The 22,602-nt window shown below is 37.0% G+C and overlaps 2 protein-coding genes and 1 pseudogene across 2 annotated transcripts; all 3 read left to right on the top strand.

Moving 5' to 3' along the window:
• LOC133729606 (UDP-glycosyltransferase 76B1-like) lies at window positions 1-2,241 on the top strand. Its single transcript, XM_062157166.1, has 2 exons — window positions 1-515; window positions 1,117-2,241. The coding sequence occupies exons 1-2, from the start codon at window positions 47-49 to the stop codon at window positions 2,004-2,006; spliced, it is 1,359 nt and encodes a 452-aa protein (XP_062013150.1). The 5' UTR covers window positions 1-46; the 3' UTR covers window positions 2,007-2,241.
• Window positions 2,242-2,551: 310 nt separating this feature from the next.
• Window positions 2,552-9,273, top strand: LOC133729604 (vesicle-fusing ATPase). Its single transcript, XM_062157165.1, has 21 exons — window positions 2,552-2,797; window positions 3,016-3,111; window positions 3,208-3,289; window positions 3,384-3,434; window positions 3,745-3,909; window positions 4,158-4,312; window positions 4,394-4,502; window positions 4,692-4,791; window positions 4,878-4,933; window positions 5,378-5,443; window positions 5,568-5,650; window positions 5,951-6,084; window positions 6,347-6,557; window positions 6,731-6,862; window positions 6,942-7,002; window positions 7,132-7,191; window positions 7,426-7,484; window positions 7,583-7,670; window positions 7,871-7,993; window positions 8,425-8,490; window positions 8,837-9,273. Exons 1-21 carry the CDS (start codon window positions 2,640-2,642, stop codon window positions 8,978-8,980), a joined length of 2,199 nt encoding a protein of 732 aa, XP_062013149.1. The 5' UTR covers window positions 2,552-2,639; the 3' UTR covers window positions 8,981-9,273.
• A 3,279-nt stretch (window positions 9,274-12,552) lies between these two features.
• Window positions 12,553-15,690, top strand: LOC133729603 (linoleate 13S-lipoxygenase 3-1, chloroplastic-like; annotated as a pseudogene).
• The last annotated feature ends 6,912 nt before the right edge of the window (window positions 15,691-22,602 follow it).

Raw genomic sequence — 22,602 nt, 5'->3', positions numbered from 1 at the left:
AGAATCCAATCAAACAGAGCTCCTCTAATTAAATCAATCAAACAATATGGAGCAAATTACAAAGGGAAAGAGGTTGATCTTGTTCCCTGTTCCCCTTGAAGGCCATATAAACCCCATGCTAAAGCTAGCCAATCTTCTCTACTCCAAAGGCTTCTCCATAACCATCATCCACACCCAATTTAACTTCCCAAACCCTTCACTCCATCCACACTTCACCTTTCGCTCAATCCCAGATGGGTTGTCTGAAACTGAGGCTTCCCCCGAAGATATCATCCATCTCTTCTCTCTTTTCAATACTAAATGTGTTGAACCCTTCAAGGATTGCTTGTGTAGCTTGTTATCAGAGGAGCCTGTTGCTTGTTTGATCTCTGACTCTATATTCCATTTCACTCATTCTGTTGCTGAGAGCTTTAAGCTCCCAAGGATTGTCTTTGAGACCGGGGGCATGACTTCCTATGCTGTTTTTACTCAATTTCCACTACTAAAAGAAAAAGGCTACATTCCGGTCACGCAAGGTGAGTTTTCTTCCTCAATTTTTTCGGCTAAGGATTTCAGTTTTGCCACTTTTATGTATCAAATTTGTTTACCAAATTTATCACGGTTTCTTGTGTTGGTTACATGTTAGAAATCATTAAATTTTGACCCTAGCTAAGACGCATGATTTGAATACAAAATGTGTATCCTTTGAAAGAAACTGATGAAATAAATAGCCAAATCTATTAGTGCTGTTCTTTTGGAACAGAAAATGCATATGAATATGTTGTATTATGAGTTGTACTCGTAATGATAGATTTATGTAATTAACGAAGAAGGTTCAGCATCTCTCTACTCTCATTTGCATTTCCTTCACACAACCTTTTGTGAGGACTATCAGGTTCAATTCCTGCCATCATTCATGTTCAAAATTCCAATGATTAATTATTTTGTGAAGAAAAATCAATCAAACAACAATTGATGATTAAGTTGTGACATTATTGGGAACATGTTTCTAAATCCACAAGGACCTCAAATACAGTTTTGAGAACTTTCATCTGCTTGTTAATTTAAGTCCCATACTCTGCCTAAATACTCAAATTTGAGAACCCTAACACGCAGTAGTTTGATTGTTGACGTTAGATTCTCAACTAGAAAAGGTGGTGACGGAGCTTCCACCTCTCAGAATCAAAGACCTTCCGGTGTTCCCAAAGGGCGACCCGGAGAAACATTTTGAACTATGTGTAGTTATTGTGGCCAAAGTTGCAGCCTCTGATGGAGTCATTTTTAACACTTTTAGAGATCTTGAAGAACAAGGACTGGCAACATTGCACAAACAATTCCCTAATCTTCCGGTTTTCCCAATAGGCCCATTCCACAAGTGTGTCCCTGAGGAAGCCTCTTCTTCAACTAGTGACCAAAGTTGCATTTCTTGGCTAAACACTCGAGCACCTAACTCTGTTATTTATGTTAGCTTTGGGACCATTGCAGCAATAACCAAGACGCAGTTTTTGGAGATAGCTTGGGGATTAGCCAACAGCCACCAACCTTTCTTGTGGGTGGTTCGACCTGGCTTAGTCCATGAGTCAGACTGGCTTGAATCATTGCCTTATTTGCCTACTGGATTTCTTGAGAATTTGAATGAGAGGGGTCACATTGTGAAATGGGCACCCCAAAAAGAAGTGTTGGCACATCCATCAGTTGGAGCTTTTTGGACTCACAATGGTTGGAATTCTACATTGGAGAGCGTCTGTGAAGGTGTCCCTATGATTTGTATGCCTTGTTTCAGTGATCAACTGGTGCTTGCAAGGTACGTAAGTAAGGTTTGGAAAATTGGGTTGCAGTTTGAGAATGGAATTGAGAGAGGTGATATTGAAGGAACAATTAGGAAACTAATGGAGGAGAAAGAAGGAGAAGAAATCAGAGACAGAAGCTTGAAGCTAATGGAGAAAGCAAATGTTTGCTTCAAACCAGGTGGATCTTCATGCCAATGCTTGGATGACTTGGTCAAACATATTTTATCATTTGAATAATTTGTTCTCCAAAATTAGCTCACAGATAGCAAGTCCCAAGTTGGTTTTAGGAAGACTTTTTTTTATTTTTTATTTTTAAAAGAATATGATTTGTTGTCGAATTATTCCTACTGAAATTGTAAAGACACTTGCATCAAGCAATGCCGACAATCTCCGGATATAGAAATTGGTGGTTGTTTTTGTGCAATGTTAGTCTATACTCTATATAGAATTTCTCCATATTCAAGCGTTTGATCAAATAAACAAAAACTTTGATTCATTATCTATGTCTTCCTCTTCAAGCCAATAATGTAAACAGTATTACATAAACTTATTTCAGAGTTGAATCATCAAATTATTTATTTAAAAAAAAATGTTTATATTCAATTTCTGCGACTAGCCATTGGTACACTTCCACATGTCATCTTTGCATGACACATGTCTACGCCTCATTGGAGGGTTTGCATCATACAGAAGGCAAAAGCAGAGATGATCAGGTGTTTGGGCCCTTTTGGGCCGTGTTGTTCTGGACCCGCATAAAAGGCTTTACATTCAAAGCTCCTTCCTTCTCTGTTAAACAAAAGCTTCTCCCATTCTTAAAACACCCAAACGGAATCAAAATCCTCCAGCCAGATCTCTCCCGCCTCTGAAGCAATGGCTCCGACGACGATGATCGTCACCAACACTCCGGCCGCCGACCTCGCTCTCACCAACCTCGCCTACTGCTCGCCGCTCGATCTCCAGACCTTCGCCATTCCCGGCACCAAGCTCAACCTAGCTCTAATCGCCGACTCGTTCGTCCTCTCAGTCTGATATCCTTTTCAGCTTCTACGCTTTTCTGATTTATATTCAATGTCTTTGTTTTCTTCATAGCGATCCGTTTATTACTTGATTCCGAAGCTTTTTGATTATGCTTGTACTCGGTTATGGAAATCGTTACGATTTTGGTTAACATTTTGCGAAATTGGACATGTTCGATTTACTGGAACTGCTTGATTTTGATGTTTTGGTGGCCTTAACTGAAAGAAACTTCTCACCAGAGCATACAGAAGGGTTACATTGCGCTGAATGCGATTCAACGACGGCATGCTAGGGTTTCTAGCGGTGACTCATTATCTGTGAGCAGGTTAGTCACTGATTCGATCAACTTTACGAGCTGTGGTAACTAAATTTTGGATGGTTTTTATATCAGTTTGTAATTGTGTTGTGGTAATTCTGTTAGGTTTACTCCGCCTGATGATTTCAACCTGACCGTGCTCACTCTGGAATTGGAGTTTGTGAAAAAAGGGACTAAGAGTGAACAGGTATTTGTTCCCTTTTTTTACCTTGTTCTTTTTGTTATCCATATAGAAATAGGAGAAAGATAGATTTTTAAGAGTTTCTCGGCTGTATTTGTAGATTGATGCTGTTGCCTTGTCGAGCCAACTTCAAAAGAGGTTTATCAACCAGGTATCTACTACCCTCTACTTGGGCTACTTATTCTTTAGGCTTGTTTATATTGACCGGCTTCTTTGGAACTGTTGATTGTTCAATGTTTGCAATTAATAGAAAATTAAAACGGACCGGTATATTGGAATCAAGAGTGTATACATATCTGTAATTCCAGACTAAAATCAATAAGCAAGTAATGAAACAACTGTTCTACTTCTAGAAGGATCATGTTACTGCATGTGTCTTCTTATCTAAACCGTTGAGTTAGAATATTGCAAAATGACAGATAGCTTATAGTTTACGGAATATGTGGCTTTACTGTATGCAGGTTATGACAGCCGGACAAAGAGTATCATTTGAGTACCTTGGGACTAATTACATTTTTACAGTCAATCAAGCTGTAAGATCCGAAGAGGCTAGCTCTGTTGAAAGAGGGATGATCTCGAGTGAAACATACTTCATTTTTGAGGCACCGAGTGGAAATGGAATAAAGGTGAGATTGTTTTCAAATGATGTCTGCCTCAGTACTTTTAAGGTTTCTACTTCACTTGTTTTGGAAGGTTACCTTGATTTTTATAATTAGTAATTATTATTGTCATTACTATTATCGTTATTATTATTTAGGCTTGAGAATCATGTGATCACAACTTTGTCATCAATTTGATATGATATTACAAGAAAACACATTCAACTTTGAATTGTCAACTATGAAAAATTGATACGTTGACTTGTGTTGTCCAGATTGTGAACCAACGTTCTGCTACGACTAGCAATATCTTTAAGCACAAGGAATTCAACCTTCAATCACTTGGCATTGGTGGCCTAGGTGCTGAGTTTGCAGATATATTTCGAAGAGCTTTTGCCTCCCGTGTCTTCCCTGCACATGTTACAAATAAGTAAGACAATTGATTCTTCAAGCTGACGTAGTTTTGTTATCTGTATACCATATTCTTAACTGAAAACTTTTGGTGCTCCAGACTAGGGATTAAGCATGTGAAGGGTATGCTGCTTTATGGACCACCTGGTACTGGAAAAACTCTTATGGCGCGTCAAATTGGAAAAATGTTGAATGGGAAAGATCCAAAGGTTTGGAAGTGGATTCATCATTATTTTTCTTTGATTTGCTAATTCATTTAGAATGCAGCATGTCTGGATGTTTTCTGAAGTGTAACCTAGCATTATATTGTTTAGTTATTATCCGTATCGGTGGCAACGGGCTTTGGCTTATTTAATTTTGTTTATCTATATATTTATTTCTTTTATGAATTGCACTAGATTGTTAATGGTCCAGAAGTCCTGAGCAAGTTCGTTGGTGAAACTGAAAAAAATGTTAGGGATCTATTTGCTGATGCTGAGAATGATCAAAGGCTTCGTGGTAAGAGCAATATATCTCTTCAGTGCACTTCTATATTAGTTTTTTCATAATCTCTAATGTTGTCATTTCTTTCCTTTACTCTCCAGGAGATGAAAGTGAATTGCATGTCATAATCTTTGATGAAATCGATGCTATTTGTAAGGTACAAAGTCTTTCTTACTCAATATCAAGATTTAAATAGATTTGTTGTGGAGGGGTACCATGGTATGTTTATAATTCTTAATGTTTTAATGTATTGATATTTAAATAAGTAATTTCTTCTGGAACATTGGACCGGGAAATGATAATGTCACTAATGCACGTTCCACAATGAACTTGATATAGTGACAGCGATGCTGCTCTGCATTTGTCAACTGTATTCATATTAGCCATTAAGGCGTCATTAAAAAAATTATGCCCAAAAGTCACTGATGAGTTTAGGCTTGACATCACCTGGGGATCCTATAGTTGAATACCTTTCTAAGTGTAGGAATTGATATTACTAGCAAAAAAATCACATGTATTTATATATGTTGGATTTAATAGTTTTTGGTTAGACGTTTAAGTTATTGCACTATATAACATGTGCTTTATTTTGCATATACAGTCAAGAGGATCAACTAGAGATGGCACAGGAGTTCATGATAGTATTGTGAACCAGTTACTTACAAAGGTTGGTTGATTTTGCAATTTGGAGCAAAAATGAAAAGAAAAACAAAAAAAGATTACATGCCATTATTGTCTTGTGTTCCTGAGCTATGTCATCAGTGTGACTGAAAGACTACTTGCTGTCCCAGATTGATGGTGTGGAATCTCTGAATAATGTTTTGCTTATTGGGATGACCAACAGAAAGGATTTGATTGATGAAGCCCTTTTGAGGTGCTCTCTTTTTCTCTGCCTCCATCCCTCCCTTATCCTTCTCATTGCTCCTCTATTTAACTGTCTTATGTCTTTAATATAATGAATAACAGCTTATAGTCAATATTTCCTTAATGTTGGCTATAGTGGACTAAAATTGTATGGTGGCTTTCAAACATGAATTGTAACTTGTTCATATAAGATCTGTGGAATTTTAGTAGCTAAATGCAGTCTGGACTACCTAACATAATTGGTATATTCTTTTCTCTTAAGTTTAATGGTTTCTGATGTTTTGAGAATTGTCTTTCTCTTGTTTTGTAGGCCAGGACGTCTGGAAGTTCAAATTGAGATAAGTCTTCCTGATGAAAATGGTCGCATACAGATTCTTCAAATTCATACGAACAAAATGAAGGAAAGCTCTTTTCTTGCTCCTGATGTCAACCTGCAAGAGCTTGGTATGTCCATAATTGGCATATGCTTCCTGTACTTGTTCATCTGTTACATGATCAAATTGGCATTTGTTTAATGACTATTGAGTTTCTTTAAATTATAAGATTGGAGACGGGGATTGGAATTAATTGGAAATTATTAACATGCGGTGATTAAATAACTTTTTGGTTGTTTTAGTTTTCCAAATGCTGTGAATCTTGACATTTTTTTGAACCATACCCGTGTATCCATAATGGAGGGATTTTCTTATTTATTTCATGTTTGCAGCTGCTCGTACAAAGAACTATAGTGGTGCAGAACTGGAAGGTGTTGTTAAAAGTGCAGTATCATTTGCTTTGAATAGACAACTAAGTTTGGAGGATCTTACCAAGCCAGTGGATGAAGAGAGTATTAAGGTTACCATGGATGATTTTCTACGTGCACTCCATGAAATTGTACCTGCTTTTGGTGCCTCCACTGATGACCTTGAAAGATGCAGGTATGGCTTTAGTTACTTATGTACTACTGAGCTTTTCAGTAACTGGGTAAACTGATAGGTTTATATAGTTTAATTCATACCAGCTTGTTAAGTTACAGAAAAAATTTTGTTTTGGTACTTGTTTCCTTTATCTTAATTTTGTTTTGTGCTCTTATCTTTAACTTAATTTATAGACTTCATGGCATGGTGGATTGTGGGGATCGACATAAGCATATCTATCAAAGAGCCATGCTACTTGTGGAACAAGTTAAATCAAGTGAGAGAAGTCCTCTTGTTACATGCCTTTTGGAAGGTCCTAGTGGCAGGTAAGCAATCCTATGTTTATTCCTATTTAATGTTTGTTTTGTTGTTGCGAGTGTTCTGACAGTTATGCATCTTGGACAGTGGTAAATCTTCACTAGCAGCTACTGTTGGCATCGACAGTGATTTCCCCTATGTTAAGATTGTAAGCTCGTGTCACATTTATTTGATCTCATGTCTCTATGCTTGTCAAGAATTTGCTGTTGCTTTAAAATATATCTTCTTTTTATGCCTGTCATAATTTTATTTGTTTTGAAATTTTCTGTTTTGATAGATCTCGGCTGAGGCCATGATTGGTCTTCAAGAGAGCACCAAATGTGCGCAAATCGCAAAGGTTTGTTGGTCTTCTCAAATGCTTTTAAGAAAACTAGCATTTTGGAAAGTGCTTTACTGCTTAAGTCTAGAGATGTCACTTTTTGTCTCTAATATTGTAAACTCCAACAGCAACCTATGGGATGATCTGTTGGTTTACTGAAAATCCTTGTGTTTTTACACAGTTGTGAATGGTTGAAGTTGTATTGATATGGCTGCTTTTAATTTCTATTTTTCTTTTCCAATTATCTGATAGGTTTTTGAAGATGCATACAAGTCACCATTAAGCATTATCATCCTGGACAATATTGAAAGGTAAGCTGGTCTACTTTAATTTATTATTTTTTTTTTTACTCATCTTGGCTACTCTCCCGGCACTGATGTCTTGTGAATTTTTAATCTTTGTTGTGCAGGTTACTGGAGTATATTGCTATTGGTCCGAGGTTTTCAAATTTGATATCTCAAACACTGATGCTCCTTCTCAAGCGCACTCCTCCAAAGGTTTTTCATTTCTCCCCTCTTTATTGACATTCAGAGGCCACTGGATTTAGAATCTATTTGCTGAATCCATGGGAAACCTTCTCTTTGTAAACATGATTATAGTTTGGGATTTGTGTTTCTCTCTCTCTCTCTGACATCTCAGGTTTCTGTGAATGCGTATAATCTTTCTTTCTAATATTTTTTTTTCTTCTCTTATGCAGGGGAAAAAGCTTCTGGTTTTTGGTACAACAAGTGAATTGGGCTTCTTAGACTCGATTGGTTTTTGTGATACCTTCTCCGTCACTTACAATGTTCCCACATTACAGACACCGGCTGCAAAGAAGGTAACCACATATTGTTGGTTCCATATTCTTTTTTGGCTTTTAAAGTTTAAACCTATTGTAGCCAAGTTGAATAGATCTTGTCTCTCGGATATGATTCTATAGCCTTTGTTTTTCAAATTAGGCTGATAACACGAGCACAACTGTAGTGCAAGCAATCTGCCATATCACTGTAGCTTTTCTTGAAAAAGAATTATGGTGATGTGTTAATTCCTTGAGAATTGGATTGTTTCATTATATATGGTGTTGTTACTAGCAACAAGATGTCTGATTATTTCTCCTAATAGCCACTCTTGTATTTTGTCTGATTATTTCTCCTAATAGCCACTCTTGTATTTCCTAGTTGTCTCATTATGATCAACATATGCTCTAAATTGTTAACTTTTAACTTAGTACATAAATTTATAATATTTTTGCTCGTTTTCTCCTTATAGGTGCTAGAACAGTTAAATGTCTTTGCTGATGAAGACATAGATGCAGCTGCAGAGGCCCTGAATGATGTAAACTTTCATCCCTATCTTCGTTCATTCATTTATTTATTTTTCTAAATTTTCTGCTATTCTGTTGCCCCCCAGCCATGTCTCTTTTGAAAAGAGGACGTAGGAATAATAATAATAATAAAAAAGGACTTAATGAGATTTCAAATTTCAGTTATTGGTCTTCTGGCATTTTTTTTTTTGTGAGTCGAATCATTTCTGTGGTTGGTGTTTCTACAAAAGACCAAACTTTGCATTTGGTTGTTGTACTTTGCTACCTAGAATTGTTCTGTACTAATATTCCTGACATAGATGATAGTGTCTCTTTTACTTCTCTTCTAACTTTCTTTGACATTCAATTTCTCTCTAGATTCCTATCAAGAAGCTCTATATGGTAATTGAGATGGCAGCCCAGGGTGAGCAAGGAGGGTCTGCCCAGGCAATCTTCTCTGGACAAGCGAAAATAGAGATCAATCACTTTTATGCGATCCTTCAGGATACTGTTAGATATTAGTTTCCATGTATAGTCGGATATGAAAAACCACAGGACACTTCGGATTATCTATTAATCTTTCACATCCTTGTGTCTCTCATTTGTTTTAGTTTTGGTTTTGATTCATGATTGGTTTTCTATTTACACAGTGCTTTCTCCCTGTTGGGACTAAAAGCCTGGCTGAGAATCTGGGAGAGTTGAGTTGTATATCAATCGAGGTGCCGGTTCTTACTTTCATTTGTGGTTTTGTAGCTATATCTGTTGTAGTGACAGTTTTTCAGGTAGTAAAATTCTCTCTATATCATTTTTTGGCACGCTTATTTCTCTTTCTACTGTTGGATCTGTGATACTAAAGTTCGAGTTGGCTCTCAATCTCTGTGGGGAAAAGCTTGTACAAAATAGTAAAGATCCTAGCTTAACAAATCAAAACCATCTTAACAATGGAACAATCAAACCAAGTCGACATGAAAGTGTGAAAAACGCATAAGTCCAAGATATTGGCAGAATTAATCGACATTCTTGAACTAGGATGGCTATGACCGCAATTATAGAAATATTATTTGAGCATCAGTTTTACTCCCTCGAGTTTTTCTTCGACTTCTCCCTTGTGTTGTTCTGAATAATTTTCGCGGCAGTGCCTGAACTTTCCATCACCCAAATAGAGTTTTACAATCTGATCAATACCAGCATCTCCAGCTTTGGTGTATTCTCTAGGATACAAATGGCCAACTCTATCTCGTACCAATTACCTCCGAATTTCTGCATCTAAACCATTTTGAAATGATCATTTGTGAATCCAGAATGATTCCTCATCTCTCTTGGATTAGTCTCGGACAAGTATAGTCCATTTAGTACCCTTATTATAAGCTCTTCCAAAAGGGGAGCAGCCTTGAGAAGATCCAGCACGCAATTAACATCAACATCGTCTGAGTCTTGCCTAGTGAATCGGGATAGGTCAATATCCAAGTTCAGCTGCTTGAGATTTCCATAAGTTGGTCTCCTGCTAATTCAGGGTAGTTCTGCTGGCATCCGCAGATGAAGAGTCTCAAGCCCGGGACACAATGCAAATTGGATTAGTGCTTGAGGTAATAATGTTCCATACTTCCATGTACTACACGTAGTCTCATGTCTAAGAAATAAATTCTTGCTAACCGTGGAGGTTGTATGGAAAAAGAAAAAAAACCTGCAATTGCAATTTGGAATGTATTCCAAGGAGGCAAGATTTAGTACCGAAATCTCCATTTTGGTTCCCTCCTCACACTGTAACACTTTCAGATCAGTTAGACGATCACCAGCAACAATATTCAGATGTGAACTACTCCTTATCCTGCAGTAATCTAAGGTCAAGCTTTCGAATAACAAACAAACAGAGAAGAGATTTGCCATCAGACATTGATCGAGAAAAACTAAGGGGGGTGTATTCAATTCAGATTTTAAAAGACTTTGTTTGAATTTTTATAATCCATAGATTTACTTAATCCACGGATTGTTTAAATTCTATATGGACTCTGATTGATTCTAATGGATTGATTTACTAGTATTTGTTTAGATTTTACAAATCCTTATGATGTTTTTGGTAGGTTAATTTTTTTTTCTTTCTTCTTCTTCTTTAATTAAGCAATGGATGTATGGATCCAACTATAATGCTATATCAATGACAAGAAAGTATGACAATCTACCATTCTTTATGTTGTGTATAATGATATATGAACAATAAGAGAAAACTAACCAGCCAAAATGTTACACAAAAATAAAGTAGTAAACTAATGACATAATTTATTTCATATCTAATTTACAAAAGAATCATATGTGTATGTATCATCTTAATAATAACATTGAAAGTGAGCTTAATTAGCTAGAAGGATTAAGGGCTTCTAAAGCTATAGTGATAAAAATAAATTAAAAAATTATTAGATGAGAGCAGAGGCAGAGAAAGATAGTGGGAAAATAGGTCTAAGACAAAATGAATGCGTGTCACCTATTGAGACCTGTTTTTTTTTTTTTTTTTTTTTTTTTTTTTTTTTTTTTTGGTGAAGAGCTTCTTCATTTTTTGAGTGAGAAAGAATCCATCAAAATCTCTTGGGAAGTGGTTGGATTGTTTTTGAGTTTTGATATGTATAAAAAGCACTATAAAATCCTCCAAAATCCAGCATTTAATGAAATCCTTAAAAATCCATATACTTTTGAATATCAGCAGATTTGAATGGATAATTTTAAATCTTAATTGAATACGTCAAGATTTTAAAGGACTGTTTAAAATCTCAGTTGAATACCCATAGACTTTTAAAATACAAAAAAATCTTATAGACTCTTAAATGAATACACCCCCCTAAGTGTAGACGAGAGAGTAGTTAGCCGATTGAATCCGTCAAAATCAGTAGGAGAGGGTCTTAGAATACGTACATCTCTCCGATAACAAATGTTTTACAATTAAAAGTTGCGCCAACAAGTAAACGGTGAGGGAAAACATAATATTCATCTGGTGTCATACAAGGACCAAGTCGAAGATGAAGCTTTTCAACTCCTTTTGTTACTGCCCGGTGAGTCCATTCATCAAGGCTGACACAAGATTCTGCATCAAGGTAGCATTGCAATTTGAAAGAGTCGACCTTGTTACCTTGATATTTCTGCAAGTATTTAGGGTTTAGGGTTTAGATAAGTACTTATTTAAGGTAACAAGGTAGCATTGCAATTTGAAAGAGTCGACCTTGTTACCTTGCAATTTGGAATTAGCTTGATAAATTCTTGGCTCTGCTGCTCTACTTCGTATCGTGTTTAACTATTTGCTCCCGAAAACGTTGAAATATTTACTAAAAAACAATGGAACTCAAAAGTCAAAAGTGAACTTACATCAAATGTAACAATGGAGGTCCTACCACTCCTACGTACACAAAAGACAATTGTACGTCTGGCTCTGCAACAATGAACGTGATACATGTACATGCATGGCTCGGCAACCATGCATGAACGTTATATATATGTGCATGCATTTGATTCCTAATTATATTGTAACACAACACTGGCAGGAAACATTATGGACGCGTTTGCAGTAGAAGCATTACCTCTGAATATTAGGAGGCATAATTATCACGTACACACTTCTAGTTTCGCCATTAATATCATTTGTTCAACGAAGAGGAGATGGCATCAAAGTGAGATAAAGAAAGTGCCGGCCGCTCGTGCTGTTGGAGTTGCTGCAGAGAACGAGAAGCAGCAGCCTGCAATGCCTTTGGAACTCGCAGCAGGATCCGTTGATGTTGCAGTTGATGCGGCTTCAGAGAATGTGAAGCAGCAGCCTGCAATGACTTTGGAACTCACTGCGCTAGTAATTATCAAAAGGAAATGTGAAAAGAAGTTAAATACTATGAGAGACATGATGCTTAGGCGGCTTGGCAATTATGCTTCACCTAATGGCCATGGTGATCATCATAAGCACAGGGGTGCTGTCCTACAGCTTGTTAGTACTCAAATCCACACAAGTAAGCCGCTTAATTTGCTATATATAATCGCCAGTTGATTTATTGATATCACTCATTATTTAACTTATGATGTCTCCCTTGATCATGAACATGTTGAAACAAATGAAGAGGAAATGAAGCCAAACCTGAGTGAGGAAGCTATATTGGATTGGACAAGGAATTTGAAAATGGGTGCCGGGAAGACCAGTACTTACCAAGTTAAATTTGTGGTGCATTCTAACTTTGGGATGCCGGGAGCCATCACGGTTAGCAACAGAGACCAGAGCGAGTTCTATTTGGATAGCATCAACATTGAAGGTGTTATTAATTTTGCCTGCAACTCTTGGGTTCAAACCAGAGTGCGAAAACCCTGCAAAAAGAATCTTCTTCTCTACCAATAAGGTGAAAATTAAGTTATGGAGTTATATATATTCTTGCACAATATATCAATAACGTACACACCACGTATATAAATGGCCAGGTTGTAATGATCGATCAATCTGAACTTTGTAGGCATACTTACCTAGTGAAACACCAGCAGGGCTGAAAGAACTAAGAAAAATGGAGCTAACTCAACTGAGGGGTGATGGAACAGGATTTCGAAAACCGTGTGATAGAATATACGACTATGACACTTACAATGACATTGGAAATCCAGATCTGGGAAATGGATACATAAGGCCCATCCTTGGAGGCAACAAACAGCTACACCCAAGACGCTGTCGAACTGGAAGGCCTCGAACCAAGACAGGTGACTCCTTAGTTTAACATATATAGACCAGTAGTAGTAGGACTACATAGTAACTTCTAATTTGGTCTGAACTAGAAAGTTGCAAGTTGTAAAGTAATTTTGAGAATAAATTTATTGGACTTTTAGATATAGCTAAAAGAAGATACAATCCAGTATTCAATTTTGGTTATTATTGTGCTAACGCTATTGACATTTACATTGATAATACAACAGATGAGAATCTGGAATCACCAGTAAATGAATTCCTGATGGCCTATGTACCTAGAGATGAAGAGTTTAAGGAGTCCAAGATAGAATCTCTTGATCTTGGAAAGTTAAAGGCTATTCTGAGGCTCATTATTCCTACACTAACAACAGTCGCCAGGAATACTGATGTTTTCGAGGTCCATTCAGATATCAGAGATTTGTATAGGGATATATCTTCGGTCGAAATGAACACTAAGATGAATCTTTCATGGGCAAATATATTGAACAAAGTTCAGGAATTCCTCAAATTCGATCCTACAAAGTTAGACAAAAGTAAGCATCCTCTCATCTTAATAAGCCAGAGAACTGGTGTGTATCAAAAAAGACCTAAACATGATGCAAGCAAGAGCTAGGTGTACCATGTACTTAAATTCTCACTCCATGCCATTTTCAGGGATTACATCTTGTTGTTTCCCAGATGACGAGTTTGGCCGTCAAGCAGTTGCAGGCATAAATCCTCTAAGCATAGAGAGGCTCACAACTTTCCCACCTGTAAGCAAACTGAATGCCTCAACTTATGGCCCACAAGAATCGGCACTCAAGGAAGAACATATACTAGGCCATCTAAATGGCATGTCTGTGCAACAGGTAGATAATCCAAATATCATCTACAAAACTGATAGATTGTACTGACCTATCAGAGTAAATATATGGTTGTGGTAACTTTTCAGGCATTGGAAGAAAACAAGCTGTTCATACTAGACTATCATGACATTTTCCTTCCGTTTATCAACCAAATAAATGCTATGGATGACCGAAAAGCTTATGCAACACGTACAATTTTCTTCCTCACCCCATTGGGAACATTGAAGCCCATTGCTATTGAGCTCAGTCTCCAACAAACCAATTCAAATTCACCATCCAGGCAGGTTCTCACTCCTCCAGTTGATGCTACAACATATTGGCTTTGGGAACTTGGCAAAGCCCATGTATGCTCCAATGATTCCTGCGTTCATCAACTCATTAATCACTGGTAATACACACCAGCAGTTTCCGTAATGCTCATAAAATTCAACATGAAAGAATCTTTATAAAATGCCTTGAAAAAGGTTCACTGAGGTTCAAATTTCAATTGCTTATAACAGGTTACGCTCCCATGCGTGTATGGAACCATTTATCATAGCAACTCACCGGCAGCTGAGTGCGATGCATCCCGTCTATAGACTTCTCAAGCCTCACATTCGATACACAATGAAGATAAATGCATTGGCCCGTCAGAAAACTGACGAATTCTGAAGGAATAATTGAGTCTACTTTTACTGCTGGCAAACATAGCATGGAGATTAGTTGTGCTGCATATCGAGACTGGTGGCGTTTTGACCTTGAGGGCCTTCCTGCAGATCTCATTAGAAGGTACATAATTAATTTCAAAAGACTTTCACTTAATTTATATTGTCATCATATCATTCATATGAGAACATTATTTCCCAGAATTTACTTTATTTTCATTTCTACATAGAGGAATAGCAATACCAGACCCCGGTCAGGTCCATGGACTAAGACTACTGATCGAAGATTATCCTTACGCAACAGATGGGTTCCTCATATGGTCAGCAATTGAGAGATTGGTTCAAACCTATGTCCATTATTACTATACTGATGCAAGTATGGTTCATTCTGATACAGAACTGCAAGCCTGGTACAAGGAATGGATCAATTCAGGCCATGCAGACCTTCGCCATATATGCTAGCTGGTGGCCAAAACTCTCTACTCCAGATGATCTTGCCTCCATTCTCACCACCATCATTTGGCTCTCATCAGCATACCACGCAGCATTGAACTATGGGCAGTATCCATATGGCAGATATGTCCCAGCCCGCCCACCACACATGCGGAGACTACTGCCACAAGAGCATGAACTAGAGTATGCTACTTTCATTAAGGATCCAGAGAAATATTTTCTATCGTCATTGCCAAATTTACTCGAAACAATCAAATATATGGCTGTGCTAGATATCATCTCAGCGCACTCCCCGGATGAGGAGTATATTGCGGAAAGAAAAGACTTGTCCACTTGGTCAGCTGACCCAGTTATCATTGAGGCATTCTACAGATTTTCTATGGATATGAGGAGGATTGAAAAGGAGATTGAACGAAGAAATGCCGATTCAAGACTGCGTAACAGATGTGGGGCAGGGATTCCACCATACGAGCTGCTCATGCCAAGCTCAGAATCTGGGGTTACAGCCAGAGGAGTGCCTAATAGTATATCAATTTAAGGATTGACACAATTTGAAAGAATGTATTCCTGTCCTGACAAGGAAAGCTAGATCAATATGAGAAAAGAATTATAAACATGATGGTACTAAGCTATACTCGGCGTAAATGACACTCAATGTAGCTCAGTCAACCTATAACAGAAATACCCATCGAGCACCCTGCTAATTAATACCAAAATTCAAACTTAAACATGTACGTCCTCATAAATAAAGTCTATATTTAGTCAACTAAGCAAATTGGTTGATGATCAAAAGCCAACTATGTTCCCAAACCATGTACATGCATGTCCTGTGAAAATCATAAACTAACACTCAACATATACGTTTCTATGTTGTAAAAATAGAAAGTAAAATAAAGGAAGCAAAGAAGCAAACATGAGATTGATAATGAGCACAGATCAACAAGGTACATTATTAATCGGTTGTAACAAATTACCAATTTTCGAGATAAACGATGAAGTAATTTAGCAGCCGAATACACCACTTTGGTCGTCTTGCTAACCGTGGAGTTTGTATGGAAAAAAAAACCTGCAATCGCAAAATCGAATGTATTCCAACGAGGCAAGATTTAGTACCGAAATCTCCATTTTGGTTCTCTCCTCAGAATGCATGTAACACTTTCAGATAAGTGAGACGATCACCAGCAACAATATTTAGGTGTGATTCACCCATCATGGTGCAATGATCTAAGGTCAAGCTTTCAAGTAATAAACAAACAGAGAAGATATTTGCCATCAGACATTGATCGAGATATTTGCCATCATGGTAATATGCTATTATACATGCATTTGATATTTCCCTAGTTATATTGTAAAACAACAATGGCGAGAAACATTTTGGACGCATTTGCAGTAGAAGCACTTCATTCCAATCGCATTTCAAAATTTCCATTAAATATTAGGAGGTATAATCATCACATGCTCCGTTCTAGTTTTGCCATTAATTTCATTTGTTCGACGAAGAAGAGATGGCACCAAAGTGAGAGAAAGAAAGTGGCGGCCGCTCGTGCTCGTGTGGATCATATACCAGCATACACCGCTGTTGCTCTTGAATGAATGCATATCAAGTGTAATAACTATTGTTTTCTAAAGAGAAAGTAATATGAGATAATATGAGAAAACCTATTCCATGATATTCGTATTTATATGTGAATCTAATATTTACGATTGGGAATCTAAATGGCTTGGTAACCAAACAAGAATATATCGGATATATTTTGTTAGATACAGTAATAATGATATTAAGTAACCTGTTATGGGCATGTATTCATTGTTCTGTACAATATAAATACAAGGTCCCTGTGACCTCTCAAAACACGCAAGCATACAGTTCTAGCCCCATAGATAGTAGCTTCTAAGTTGAGAGGATCACAGAAGACCTTGTTGCAAGATCGATGGCCTTCTCCACCACTTCTGGTATGATTCATGTTCATAACCGATTCTGTTATTATCTTGCTATGTTATGCTATATATATGATCTTCATCTTGTGTTTATTATTTATGCAACTTCATGAGTAGTTTATTTTTCCGCTTATATACTTATCATTTCTCACATGGCGTGGGAAACTAATATTCTAGTTCAGAACCAAATCTACAATAACTATAATAATATGATTAAGGAATAATAGAGAAACAATAGTCTAGTGACGTCTTACGAGGTTTTCTATTGACTGAGAAAAGTATTACCGTCCATGCATCAAATTAGTGACTGAACATTGAATTAGAGAAGAGAAGCTATGAGGATAAGAATAACTATCCTTTCTTTATCAACTTGTCACCATTTTCAGCTAAATTATTGTTAGGAAGGAGGTATTTAAAGTTTTAGGGGCTAGCTTTTGACAATGCATGTACACTGAGAACTGAAAGGAGATTCTTAATTATAGTACTAATTTGTCTATTAGCATATCTTTACAGTCAGTTATGTCTTAAAACATGTTTTTATCTGTACAGTAGCCCTAACTAGCCCTAGGTCGGTTCGAAGAGGTTGGTGTTAGGGTTATTTAGCTTCGTCATTACAATTTTCTGTTAAACCTTGTTTCCCTCACGTTCTGAGAAGTTCTAATTTTAAAGGAAAAAGCTAGAGTATGATCCAAATCTAGAAATTAATTCGCCGGACAGATCGATCAATGACGTACGTTGGACACTTTCAATTAATTTTTTTCAATTTTGTTTTTCTTTTCTTTGGCTGTAGAAGTAAATTGACTATTTGACAAAGATGATCATTTTGGCTCGATCGAGCTGTATTATTCAAAATGATATACATATGTTTGTTAATCATGCACGACTACACATACGGCCAATTAATTAACTCATCGAGTGATAACATATATGTCCATCGAGACAAATTGATGATACAAATTCATTTATATATGGTATATATTGATCAATTAATTAAACGTTTTTCACACCTTTCACAGTTCTCTGCTCTTGATCGCTAGTTATATATAGTCCAATAATAACATGTACGTCTTGAGCCAATTAACCACTATATATAGAAGCATTCAACCACACAAGTACATAGCTTCAACTAGTACTATATGAGCACCATGGCATTTAGAATGGGCTCATTTTTGGTAGAAGCACCTGATTTCAATTCATCACTCAGTTCAAAACCAGCATTCCTAATGATCCATAAGCTTTCTTCTGCCATTTTATTGTCTTCGACAAATAAAAGAAGTAGATTCCAGTTACAGAGGAGGAAGAATATGGCAACAGTACCAGTGGCCTTTAATGCAGCAACCAATGGTGCTCTTTCTCATGTGGACATGGTGGCATCCTGTCTAGTTCTTGCTCCAGAAAAGCTCGAAGTGACTTTTGAACTCACTGCGTTAGTCACTGTGAAGAAAATTAACCGGAAGTTACATGTCAATGACACAATGCTTCATTGGTTCCGCCATCAAAAACACAAAGATCACAAGGGTGTTGTAGTCCTACAGCTTGTTAGTGCTCAAACTGGTCCGAGTGAGTATTTGATTAATTTGCTGTTGCCTGTTAATTAAGTGTTACTTGAATATATTATGAATTTTTCGTTAACTAATTTGTACACGTCAAGACATATTAAGAAGAGAAGAAGCCAAAGCTAAGTGAGGAAGCTGTATTGTATTGGACAAAGAATCCAAAAATGGGTGATGATAAGAACACGTACCAAGTCAAGTTTGTGGTGGACTCAACATTTGGGATGCCAGGAGCAATTAGCTCAGGGATAGCAAGTCCCAAGCTGGTATTATGCTATTAGCAAAAGTTTTTTATTTATTTTTTTTAGGAGGAGGACTTTGTTTCCGGTATAAGTTTATTTTGAAAAATTTGGGTCTGGCTCTTGTTTTTTTTTTGGGTCTGAAGGGTCTGGCTCTTGCTTGAACTTTGAACTTCTCAATTTTTCTTTTATGTTAATATTTTAGGCTATGTGTACATATGTCAAATGTGAACCTTCAATTATTGGATTGGCACTATAAATTAAACAGTTGTAGAAGATGTTCGTTTTTTAGTTTAATAGAAGTTGTTACCGGCCGAGTTATTTCTATAGAGATTATGGAGACACTCGCATTAAGAATGTTGATAACTCTCTACAATCTCCGGATGGAAATTTATAGTTATTTTTGTGCAATGATAATCTATACTGTATATAGAACTACCAAGAATATTGGTCACAATAACTCCCAAGATTTTTCATGATGGTCAACATCACGGGAACGAGTCGTATTCTTGTCTTTCTTCTTCATTGTTGATCGATGTTACTTGAAGAACATCATAGAATTTTAGTTCAATCTAAACTAGGAGTACTTTTGTAATATATAGATGTTCATTTTTTTTGGTCTGATATTAGCTAGGAGTTCAATCCATAATAATTTATAAACGAGACCATTAGATCACATTGATGTTAACTAGTCATATTGAAATTATCGAGGAAGAATTAGGAAAAAATGGAGGAGAAAGAAGGAGAAGAAATCAGAGATAGCAGCTTGAAGCTAATGGCGAAGTGAAATGTTTGCTTCAAGTCAGGTGGATCTTCATATGCTTGGATGGATTGGTTAAACATATTTTATTATTTGAATAATTTGTTCTCCAAAATTAGCTCAAGATAGCAAGTCCCAAGCTGGTTTTAGCAAGACATTTATTTTTTACTTTTTATTTTATTTTATTTAGGAGCAGGACTTGTTTCCGTTCAAGTTTATTCTGAAAGTTTTGGGTCTAGCTCTTGTTAGAGCTTCTCAATTTTTCTTTTGTTTTAATTTAGGCTATGCGTACATATGTCAAATGTGAACCTTCAGTTATTGGATTGGCATTATAAATCAAAGAGTTGTAAAAGCGCTCGTTTATGAATTTAATAGAACCGAGTTATTCTTATAGAGATTATGGAGACACTCGCACGAAGAATGTTGATAACTTTTGATGTACAATCTCTAGATGGAAATTGATAGTTGGTTTTGTGCAATAATAATCTATACTCTATATAGAACTACTCCATTTTCAAGAGTTTTTGATCAAATAAATAAGAACTTTGATAATGAGAATTCATGTGTTCATCTCCAAGCCAATAATGTAATACAATATTACATAACTTATTTCAGATTTGAGTCACATCAAATTTCGTAATTTACAAAAAGAATATATTATTTATTTTCAGTTTCTGCAATTGACCACTCGTACACCCCTCGTGTCATATTTGCATGATACATGCCCAGGTCTTTTTTTCTTGAAGAAAGAATACATTCCCAGGTCTTGATGATAAAATGTTGTGGGACTGATGAAGATTGCTTCATGAATAATCGAAGAAAGTTACCAAGCAACATATCCTATATTGTCACATGAAACTCATGATAACGCTAGGGGGATTTGGGAATTTCTGTTGTTAAGTCGAAGTAAGAAGAATCTTAAAACTACACGACTGAAAAATCATGTGGAATGCCCAGGTCTTAGAAGATGAGGACATAGGATTTGGAGATGGCTTTGCTTTGGGTTCCCGTATCCATATCAAAGATTTAGAGGTCGAAGGAGGCTCCTTGTAGCTCGTTCAAAGAAGGTAAGAATCCCACTGGAAATTTTCCATTGCATTATGGAGTTGTGGAAAAGCTATGAACTTTCTGGGTCCCAGTAACAAAGGTGTACGATAGGAATCAATTTTCATTCTAGCAAGCTAGTTTCAGCTCAAGTCTCATTTCATTCTTGCTCATTCCGCTATTATTCGAAAACGTTACTTGTTCTTGGCATATTAATTTATTATGAACACTAATACCCATATAGTGGGATTTTAGAACTTTAGTAGAGGTAATTAATACGGATAGTCATTATTTAATCTATACTATTATTAAGAGAATTTATTTTGTTAATCAGAGTGGGTGTGAATTTACTGAAATATCCTTAAACTATAGGTTAATTTAAAATATTTTTTAATATTCATCTCACTTTCTAAATGTGGGAATATCTTACAGTTTTTTTTTTTTTTTTTTTTTTTTTTTTTTTTTTCTGTTTTTAAAGAGGATCAAAGAATTTCACACCTATCCCAATGATGACTCGAACCCATTGAGAATATCTTACAGTTGTAACTTCCTACTTTTTTTTCCTTCAAAAAGTAAATATAGGAATAAAACTGTTTAATCGCATGTGTCAATAAAGACTAGTTTAATATTATTAAATTTTTTTTTTGAAAAGGAATGATTGCATTAGTAATCAAGCCATAAAAACAGGTCAGAGTCTAACAGAACTTACATAAGAAATCCTGGGATAATCCAGGTAACCTATCTAAGCTATAACTAAACTCATTAAAGTCTAAAGGGACGCTCGCTGAACAGCAAGCCTAATCTTTGCAAGCATAATCTCGCTCTCTAAGGAAAAAATATTCATCTAGTCTAATCTGCCAAGCACTCAATTGTGGTACAAATATCAACTAGAAACGTCCTAGAAAAGCATATAGAAATCACCCCTACGTCAAAAGGCTTGAGTCCAGAATGTCTAAAAGCTTCGAGGACTTAAGAAAGCGCGAGTCCCTTCCCCGTAGGGTTGGAACAAGCACCATATGCAGCCTCCTCCATAGCCGACAACCTTGGCATCAGGTTGCTCCTCGGGCTCATCTTGAGAGTTTGCAGCACATAGCCCCCATTTTCAGATTGGAGCCCAATAGGCCCAGTCCCTGTCTGCAGCCCAGTTTGTGCCCAAGGCCCATTCATCATAGGCCCAGAAAACAGCTCATTCAACCAAACAGTCAACCCTAGTTCCAAACTAGGATCTCGGTCTCTGAGGGATTTTTCCAGCCCGTCTTCTTGCCAGTGACCAGCCGCCGCAGTGATTTCCTGCATACCAATCCAAGCCACCGTCTCGGTCATCGCCGGCCCTCCTGCCGCCTCTAGGAAGCACCACACAGCCCCATAGCCCAGCACCACCGAATCCATCGTCTCCAGTATCTCTGGTAACCTCGACTTAAATCCAGCCCTGGTCTGTGGAGGCCGCCACAATGATGCAGATCCCAGTCGCCCCGAAAGCCAACGGCGTCGACAGCAACACTTCGGCTCTGGCTCGATCCAGCAACCCCCTTCCTCATAGCCACCCTCAGTCGAGCATGGACTCAACCGGAGCTCTGGAAAAGCTTGGTCGAGATCGCGACGCCGTTGCAGATGAGACCACAGCCTCTCCAAGCCCACGCCGCCCTTCACTCGCCTCTGCCTGGTTTGGAAACCACGGCGCTCTCCGCCGCTATCACGAAACCTAGGTTTCGTTCTTCCGGGTCGCTCCGCAGAAACCGGAGGCCCTTTCATTTTTTTTTACTTTTTTTTCTTTAATATTATTAAATTACAATATAGATATTTGTTTAATTGAAATTTGGATTAACACATGGCATTTCTCGTTTTCTTATGTTATATTTTATTTTTGTTCATTTTTTTAATTGACTTTATTCATTTTTTTAATTAATATTTTGTTGAAAGAAATAAAGAAAAAGAAAGTAGCAAGACAGATGTCAAAAAGGTATGAGATGGG

The sequence above is a fragment of the Rosa rugosa genome, chromosome 2 (assembly GCF_958449725.1).
Source record: "Rosa rugosa chromosome 2, drRosRugo1.1, whole genome shotgun sequence".
In the NCBI taxonomy this organism is placed as follows: Eukaryota; Viridiplantae; Streptophyta; class Magnoliopsida; order Rosales; family Rosaceae; genus Rosa; species Rosa rugosa.
The sequence above is the reverse complement of the archived record's forward strand: the minus strand, read 5'-3'. Positions and strand labels throughout refer to the sequence as shown.

What these genes read in the sequence shown, in the direction of transcription:
- LOC133729604 (XM_062157165.1), top strand. Translation starts at nt 2,640, where the DNA reads ATGGCTCCGACGACGATGATCGTCACCAACACTCCGGCCGCCGACCTC. An exon ending in AAAAGAGGTTTATCAACCAG is followed by an intron (nt 3,435 to 3,744) that starts GTATCTACTACC and finishes TACTGTATGCAG; the next exon opens with GTTATGACAGCCGGACAAAG. An exon ending in TCAAGCGCACTCCTCCAAAG is followed by an intron (nt 7,671 to 7,870) that starts GTTTTTCATTTC and finishes TCTCTTATGCAG; the next exon opens with GGGAAAAAGCTTCTGGTTTT.
- LOC133729606 (XM_062157166.1), top strand. Translation starts at nt 47, where the DNA reads ATGGAGCAAATTACAAAGGGAAAGAGGTTGATCTTGTTCCCTGTTCCC. An exon ending in CTACATTCCGGTCACGCAAG is followed by an intron (nt 516 to 1,116) that starts GTGAGTTTTCTT and finishes TGTTGACGTTAG; the next exon opens with ATTCTCAACTAGAAAAGGTG.